The sequence below is a fragment of the Drosophila hydei genome, unplaced genomic scaffold, assembly GCF_003285905.1.
Source record: "Drosophila hydei strain 15085-1641.00,03,60 unplaced genomic scaffold, DhydRS2 tig00008114-arrow-pilon, whole genome shotgun sequence".
Classification (NCBI taxonomy): Eukaryota; Metazoa; Arthropoda; class Insecta; order Diptera; family Drosophilidae; genus Drosophila; species Drosophila hydei.
In genome coordinates this window covers 8935417-8944299 of record NW_022045827.1, presented here as the reverse complement: position 1 = coordinate 8944299, position 8883 = coordinate 8935417, and the positions used below count along the sequence as shown (strand labels likewise).

Genomic DNA, 8883 nt, shown 5'->3' with positions numbered 1-8883 from the left:
AATTATTTAAACAATGTAAATAAAATGTCGAAACCCGCTAGCTCCACATAAGCCCCAATCATGAAATGAGACGAATTTTGAAACATCAAACTCCCAAACAAATTAATTTGTAAATACCTTGATGAAGCATTCAAATTCTTCACTCCACGATGCTCTTTGTAGTAAATACTAGTATTTCTAGCAATTGAAATCTAAACATAAAAGTATTTTAAATGTGCTCAATATGGCAAATAAATAAACAAAACAAACAAACAAGATACATTTAATAAACCATTTTAGCACTTTAATAATTGATCTTAAGTCTCTTCGAATGAATGAATAACGCACTCTCTTCTATCAGTCTACTCTATTGTATGCTCTATTAATTATGCCCCCACATAGTATTAGTAGACTCTCTTAACATGCTCTTTGCATAAATATGATAATATATAAAACACATAAATCATTTTAGGTGCTCATTAAGCCAAACACGCATACTTAATTGAACATTATATAGCTCCAAATTTAAACATTATACATTATACTTAATCATGCACTTTAAATCTCATTTAACATTAATAATTGAAGTAAAAGTATCGAAAGGAATGAAAATACACACACGCTATGGCATACGGAAAACTGTAAGGTATGCTAAAAGTATTTATAAATGGCAAAAGTTTACAATAAAATTTAATTGCTTTAGAAAAACAAACAGAGTTGTATGTTTTATTTGTGCGGGTGAGGTTACTGAAGTTCAAACGGCGATAGTTCTTGGCGCGTACAGTAACATGTTTAATCGATAGCTATCAGCTCATATGGCGATGTTTCCGATACATCGATACAATTGCTGTCATCTCGCCTTGTTTATGTTTGTTTTGTTTTTGCTACCGCTGCATACAAAATATGAGCTCCAAGAATTATTACACCTGGAAATATCCGGACATACCTGAAAATGTAGAGTAAGTGTCTGTTGAATAATAAAATAAGCAAAAGTTGACTACGAACAATTATATAGGTCTATGCTATCGGAGCTGAAAACCTCGCTGGTAGTTGTCGGCGTTATTGGACGCTCGAAATGTTCGCAGGCGAACAAAATGAGCGCCTTCGATATGAAGCCGGATAGGTCTCATGAGCCGGCGGATGGACAGATTCTATGCTATTATAAGCCAGGCACCAATACGCTGATGCTGCACTTTGAAACCACCCATGACCAGGTGATACTAGGTCAGCAGCTTCTAAGTCAAACGTCTATTGACTTCGACAGCTTTTACGAGCAAATGCGCAGCCAATTTGTACGCATTATGCTGCTAGCTCTGCACGTGTGTCACATCTTGGTGTATGTTGAGACCGCAGAGACATTCGACACCACACTGGTGACCATCTGCCAGCTGCTAAAGTATGTACGCGAGCAGCATGTGCTGGAATTCCTACCTCAATTGCTGCGCGAAACAGCAGCAGGAACAATACTCGGCGACAGAGCACGCGTCTGCACGCCGCGTGTTCTCTTTCTCTTTGAAAACTATCCACAGGATGAGGAAAAGACGCGTGAACTTATATCCAGCTATGAGTTTAAGACGGAAGACAAGATTTACCAGCTACTGCGTCAATACAATATCTTAACCAACAACGCCAACAATTCGCTGCTGGCGCTGCCCAACAACAAGCAATTTGTGTTCTACAATGCCCACGAGGAGTTGCGTCCGGATCATCTGTTGCATGCAGTTAATGCGCTCAACTTGACCATGCACAAGCCGGATGCCAAAGAAGAGGAAGAAGACTTGGAAATTCTATCGCTCGCCCCATTCGAGGGCTTTGTCAAGCCCTTTGGGCAGGATTATGAAGCGCGCGAGTCCAAGGAGAATTTGTACAAGACAAAACATACAATTTGGCATTTTATGCAGCGTCATGTGCAGGATGCTCTACAGGGATACTTTGACGAAGGCTCCTTTAAGCAGTTGTCGCAATCGCCTCCATTTCATCTGCTCAGCTGTAAGGATTGGCACATCTGCATGGATGCCATATACAAGCTGCTAATCGAAAATGTTCAGGAAACTAGCTACGTAACAAATAATCTAAATTATGTAAGCCAACATATACAAGGGAATCTTTATATATTAATTATAATTTCTTACAGCAAGCCTATCTGCGGGACTTCAATGATAGTCTGAACTACGAGAAAAAGTAAGGGATTCCTTTCCGTACTCCATTGATTACTAAAAATTCGTATTTCCAACAGATTCTGGTGCCATCTGTGTGAACTGGGCTTAAAGAAAGCCGTATCTGCCTATAGGCATGCTGCGCCTGCCATATATGGCAGCACCACCCACAGTCAGCTGCTGGCGGATGCCACACTTGCCTTTGAGGATGACGGACGTGGTCCATACGTAGAGCTGGCGTTAGCCAAACTTAGCGATATTTGCCTAAAGTACTGGCACGACGGCAGACAGCAATGTGAACAGCTCAGCCTGCGCGGCCATCCCTGCACTCTGGCCAAGGATGTCGCACATGATAAGCATAACAGCGGCATTGTGCACGTCTCCAGCTGTAATTGTGGACGTACGCAGGGCAGGCGAGAGGATCCGTTCACGCTGCGGCAGGCCAACTTTGATTATTATGAACAAATGGCTCCCATGTGCAATTTATGCGTCAAGGTTAAAAAGTTTCAGTTTCCCTTGTTTACGCCGTCAATTAGTGATTATCGAGCGGCGGCATTTGAGGCCGCCTTCCCGCTGCTACTGCAAGCTACCAAAAACCGCACCGAGCCAACCGCTCAGGACGATAGCGATCTAGATGCCGATGTAGCTGAAGAACAATATTCTCAGCCAATCAAAGAAGCCGAACAAGCGCCACCGAAGCAACATCAAGCATCAGGCGATTGCTGCTCGCAACCTCTGTCGGCAACTTATGGCTCCGACTTGAACATGTCCATAGCTGGCTTTGGCGATTCGCTTCACGAGGGCGAGGAGGTGGACTCTCCCGAAATCAGCTCACAGATATGCAGTAGTGGCCAGAGCAGTCGTAGCAACAGCACTAGCAGCGGCACTTCGAGTGCCAACACGGAAAACGAGTTGGTGCTGCAGCTCAAAGAGCGCACTGATCAGGAGGTTTCCAACGACGCACAAGGCGAGAGTTTTCCCGAATCACAATCGGCTGTGTCGATGCCTGAGCTAGTCTCAACCACGGAATATCTGCCTGGACTGGTGCATATGTACAGCGGCTGTGAGCTGCTGCCGCTATTCCCCAGTTGGTCGCTAGCTTGTGTGGGGCCCAGTTCCATTTACAGTCACAACACCGGGCTGCAGGAGCACTTCCAGAGCGGTTTTCTATCTGGCGCCAATTTTTTGCTGCCCTGGGATGTGCACGTGCGCCTACTCCAACCGCACCATAAGCACCCCCAGCAGCAGCAGCAACAGCTGATGGGCAAGAAGAGTCAGCGCTATCGCAAGCAAGGCGATCGTCTGGCCCTCAAGATCTTCGTGGGCTTCGAGTACGAGTGCTCGCGTGGTCATCGCTTCATGATGTGCAGCCCGGACCGCGTGCTGCGCGGCGGTGCGGACATTGAACGCGACACCAGCAGCAAAGTGGTCAACAACAATATGCCATTGTACTTTCCCTGTCCGTGTCGCGGACAGGTTACTTTCCTGGCGCAGTTAATGCGCATTCATGTGGTCACGCCTAAGGCGCCCGTTAACATCATTGTCGATCCCAAGGTGCGTGTGGGCAAATACACCTTCACATTGGGCTGTGCCATATTGCCGCGCCTCTCGCAAAGTGCCTACTGGATGCTACGCTTTCCCTACGTCTACCAGGGCGACGATGTGCTCATAGCGCCACCGGCTAGATTCGAGCCAGAAGATCCATTGGCTAGCGGATGTCTACTGGCTGGCATGTTTGGCATTGCCGAAACCGAAACCATCGATGCGAATCAACCAGCTGCTGGAGGAGCTCCACTCAACTTTACAAGACTCTAATCAATTTGTGCATATAATCAATTAAATTGATTTCATAACTTAATGTAAATGGTGTGAGATTAAAGATAGGGCTAGATGTCAAAACCAGTTGTAGAATATAAAGATAGTAGTGGCTTAAGAGCTGCCCGTCACTGCTCGGCTCTTCCTCCTCTTCTCTGCTCTCTTATTTTCTCTGCCTTAGAAGCATTGCTAGAGAGAGCTATGATTGAAATTGTAAAGATTAAAGATTGTCTTCCCCCCATCTCCTCAAGATATCTTGCATTAAATAAAGTACATAGCTTTAATCTGTTTAAGGTAACGATTAATGTAATCTCTTCAGGGGCCGCACAGTAATGAGCGGTGTTTTGTTTGCAATTGGGGGAAAAAGTATGACCCACAATTCAGTGTGGGGCATTGGATAAATGAACAGCATACAGTAGGTAGCTTAATACTAAAGTATAATACCATTTAAAGTGGTGCATTCGAATGGACATGTACTTGCGCAGAGCTCTGACTGAGATAATCTTATAGATACTGTAAGCTGATATGCGAGAGATGGTTAGCAACCGATGGAAGTTGAAGCTTCTGCAAGCTGCAAGTGACTATTATAGATGGGGTTAAACTTAAACATAAAAGTCTATAGAACAATTAAATATATGTAAGAGCTCTGCTAGGTACTTCAGGTTAATGTCGCTGGTGTTGTGTGTTGTGTGTTGCATGAAAGTGACAATGATTTAAATACCGTAAGCAATATAATAACTATGGCCAGAAAACAATACTTAAACTAAAAAAATTGTGTTTGTTCGCGAGTTCGTGTTCACCTAGCCGTAGTTACAAAAGGGATTTGTATCCAACTTGTAATAATTATAATAATGTAAAACTGATGCGTCGTAACCTCATAATTAACTCTGATATCATTTAACGGCTATTATATGTCCTCGGTGTAGACCTCCTCTTCGGCAGCATAATCGTCATTCTCAATAAAATCGCCACACACCTCCTCCTCGCAGCCCACTTCCATGTCGGCAAAATCACCAGGCATATCGTAATACATGTCTGCATCCGTTATCAGTTGCTGCTCATCTTCATCATCATCCTCAACATCATCGTCTTCATCGTCGTCATCCTCGATGTCATCATCGCCGTCGTCGTCTTCGTCGTCGATGTTTGCCACTTGCTGCGCCTCAATCTGCTCGACGCCTTCATCCAGTTGCTGTTCTTCATCCTCGTCCAGCTCGTCTTCGTCGTCCAGTTCTTCCTCATCCTCTCCAGCTGAATCCATGGCAGGTTGCTGCTGTTGTTGCTGATTCATTTGCTGCAGCATCGACTGCACACGTTGCATGTACGCCTGCTGCTGTGCTTGACGCTCCACGGCGCTGCATTTACCCGCCGCAATTGGCGCCTGCGGTATTGTGGCCTGCTTCATGTTGTCCAGCAGCGCTGTGTGCTCTCGCGTCACATGCAGCGCCAGCGCAGTGGCATCCGCGTGCAGTGCACCGCACACAATACAAACGAGCGTCTCCTTCGGCGCTGGTACCATCGGCATCGCCTGACGCGCAGGCGTGGCGTCCATGGCATGTGCCTGGATGTGCTTATTGAGATAGGCCTGCTGGCTGTAGGCCTTGCCGCAAATGTGGCAGGGGAAGGGCTTCTCGCCGGCATGGATCTTCATGTGCACACTCAGACTGGACGCCTGAGTAAAGCACTTGTCGCACAGCTTGCATTGAAATGGCTTCTCGCCCGTGTGGATGCGCATGTGAATGTTGAGGCTGCCCGATTGCGTGAACGAGCGATCGCACAGGGAGCAGGTGAATGGTTTCTCGCCCATATGGCATTTCATATGCTGCACCAACTCCGAGCTGGCACGGAACGCCTGCCGACAAATGGCGCACTGGTAGACCAGCTCCTGGGTGTGCATGCGCATGTGCTCATCGAGCAGCGCCTCGGCCTTAAACTCACGCTCGCACTCCGGACACACGAAGCTCTCGGCCGGTGCCGAGTGCGACTTCTGGTGCAGCAGGAGGGAGCTGTAGTTGATGAAGCCCTTGTCGCACTGCACGCACTGATGCGGCTTGCGCACCGCATGCGATCGCATGTGAACCATCAGACTGCTCGACTGAGTGAACGCCTTGGGACAGAGTTCGCACTTGTACGGCTTCTCGCCGCTGTGGATGCGTATGTGTGTATTGAGGCTGCCGATGTGCGTGAAGGTCTTCTGGCAGATGGAGCACTGGAACGGCTTGTTGGAGATGTGCGAGCGCACGTGTTTGGACAGATCGCCAGCATTGGGAAACGATGCCTCGCAGTGCGTGCACTGAAAGCACTTCTGACCATTGGCGCCCAGCTGAGCTACAGCAGCCGCCGCAGCGCCTAGGCCGTCGCTGGTAACATTCGTCTTGCTGCGCCTTCCGCGTCGGCGCTTAATGGGCGCAGGCTCCAAGCTCAGCGTGGGCAGCGGTGGTGCCTGTTGCACCACTGGCGCCGGCAGTGGCGTTATGCTCAGCGTCGGTTGTAGCAGTATAATGGAGGTGGATTCATGCGGATCTGCTGTCTGCAGCTGATATTCATTGGGCTGTATTCCAGGCAGCAGGCCACGCATGGGATGTGTTGATGTCACCTCCACATAGGCGCCATTTTCCAAGCTCTGCTGCGTATTGGAGTTGCTGTTGGCGCCGCCTCCACCACCACTACTGCTGGTGGTGCTGCTGCTAGAGGAGCTGCTGCTGGAGTTATTGCTGCTGCTGCTGCTATCGCTATCATTATCGCTGTCTGCTTCGCTGCCCTCCTCCGCCTCATCGTCGCTGTTGGAGTCGCTTTCATCGTCGCTGCGCAACGGCGCTGCATCCGCAGCTACTTCCAGCTCGCAGACCGGTTCAAATATCCAGCTATAGTCCGTGCTATCTTCCTCAGCTCCCTGCTCCTGTTCTTGCTGCAGCTGCAGCTGCTGCTGTTGCTGCTGTGGCGTCGACTCGTTTGGATGCTTGCTGTTCATGTGCTGGTAGAGCGCCAGTGGATGCACAAAGTACTCGGCACAGCACATGCAATGAAATGTCAAGTCTGGCGGCTCCGGCTTCGGCGGCGTCGGCGCCGGCGTCAGCAGCGGCTGGCAGAGTATCGGCGTTATGGTCAACGGCAGATGATGATACGCATTCTTAAGCTGCACGGCCATATTTGCTACGGCTGTCTGGTTATTGAGTTAAGGCTTTAAATACAGAAGGAATTACTAGAATTAATGCATTGAATACTATATTTTTAAGTTATTGAATTGATTTGAATATATATATCTATTGATTTGAATATATATATCTAATAATGTAATTCAGAATAAGTAGGAAACGCTTAGCAACTGTCAACGATATTGTAAGATTGAAAATCTGTACATTGATTCCTTATATTTAAATAAGAAATATATTGGACTGCGCTGGTCTGGACTGGACTCTGGAATAATTTATTATTTAATACAGCAAAGGAACTTTGCTTCCTGCTTTATCCGTCCACTGGAGCCGTTTTTCTACTGTTTTTTCTGTGCTGCCTTTGACCTTCTGAATGCCAATGATTTTTATGTTAATTCAATTAAAATGCTAAGTCCCAAGGCTCATGTAAATGTTATGCGCGCTTTGCAGATGTTCAAAAAATAACAAAGAGAAAATTTTAAAAACATTTAAACAAAATATTATTTAATCGGAAAAAAATAATTTGTTGACAGCTTAGTGATTTAAAAATTAAATTAAAATATATATTTTTTAATGTTTTTTATTTTTATTAAGAAACTTGAACTCTGCGAACGCACATTTCATGTTTATATAGAATCCATAATATACTATACTATACATATCCGTTAAGCTGTGTCTACATTTTTTTCCTTCACTACATTGTATATACCAATAATGATTAATATAATTATAACTTTCAACTTTACATACATTTATTTATGCTTTCCCTTAGAAGCTCCAGTAAAATACCGCTAAGGCATATAGATGTATGTTTGTGCGCCGTAGTAAATAAACACATCTTCCGATACCAATTGCCGAAATACTGTTTATATACTAATGTGTCCAAAAAAAGTAATATGCTCGAGTTATTCGATTTTCTGTTTGCCTCTACGCTGACTGGCGACTATGTAGAGTAGATTTCTTATAAGTGTATTTATTTTAGATACATACATATATGTATATATGTGTATGTAAATACGTTTATGCATGTATGTTAATGTACGCTGTTGTATGTATGCACGCGCGTATATACATAAATATGTATACATGCATACATAAATAAAGACATACCAACATATGTACTTAAGTATGTGGGTAAAAATCAATTTCCGGTTCTTACCTTTTGTTGTGTTGTTTTTTAACTTAATTATATATTGTTTGTATAGAATTTATTTCTGTATTAACATTTGTAGTTGGTTGCCATTTAAAAGATTCTTTGTGGTTTTCTTTCTTCCATATAAACTATATATATGATTATTTAACTGCACTACAGTAAAATTCAGGTTTACAGTTGTAATACATTTATTTACACAATTAGCGTCTAACAATTTGGCCAGTGTCTCGCCATTTTTGATACAATTCCACACTGTATTTTCAACAATTATGCGGCTGTGCACTGCCAGTGCGTAAAATTAAAGCATTACATTACCGACAACAAAAAAACGTCCTTTTATTGTTACAACAAAATAATAAAAACGACGCTTACTTTTATTTTTCGGCGCAGGCACGTTTCAATTTGGTTGACAATTCAAAGTTGCATGCCCAAGTTTGACATTCACTCTTCTCTATCAGGCGCGTATGCTGCTCGCTAAATATGTTTGACAATAACAACGAATGTCATGTAAAATAGAAGTAGTATTTTTAGATACATAAGTTGCATACATAAATTAAATTACATTCAAGTACAATATGGGTACTTAAATATTGATGAAACGCAAAATATGAAAAAAATAAATATATTT

General features: G+C 44.5%; 2 protein-coding genes across 4 annotated transcripts; one reads left to right on the top strand and one right to left on the bottom strand.

The window, feature by feature from the left end:
• Positions 1 to 871: 871 nt before the first annotated feature.
• On the top strand, positions 872 to 4697 carry LOC111600750 (protein SMG8). Its single transcript, XM_023317032.2, has 4 exons — positions 872 to 938; positions 995 to 2060; positions 2114 to 2160; positions 2216 to 4697. Exons 1-4 carry the CDS (start codon positions 883 to 885, stop codon positions 3948 to 3950), a joined length of 2904 nt encoding a protein of 967 aa, XP_023172800.2. The 5' UTR covers positions 872 to 882; the 3' UTR covers positions 3951 to 4697.
• Positions 4251 to 8673, bottom strand: LOC111600761 (zinc finger protein 34). Of its 3 annotated transcripts, none has more exons than XM_023317043.2 (2): positions 8262 to 8673; positions 4251 to 7131 (listed from the first exon to the last, which is right to left on the bottom strand). In XM_023317043.2, the coding sequence occupies exon 2, from the start codon at positions 7096 to 7098 to the stop codon at positions 4858 to 4860; it is 2241 nt and encodes a 746-aa protein (XP_023172811.1). In that variant the 5' UTR covers positions 7099 to 7131; positions 8262 to 8673; the 3' UTR covers positions 4251 to 4857. The 3 variants fall into 3 exon arrangements, with proteins under 3 accessions (XP_023172811.1, XP_030080258.1, XP_023172819.1); XM_030224398.1 differs by having other exon boundaries at positions 8628 to 8646; XM_023317051.2 differs by lacking the exon at positions 8262 to 8673 and adding an exon at positions 7853 to 7944.
• Positions 8674 to 8883: the final 210 nt, after the last annotated feature.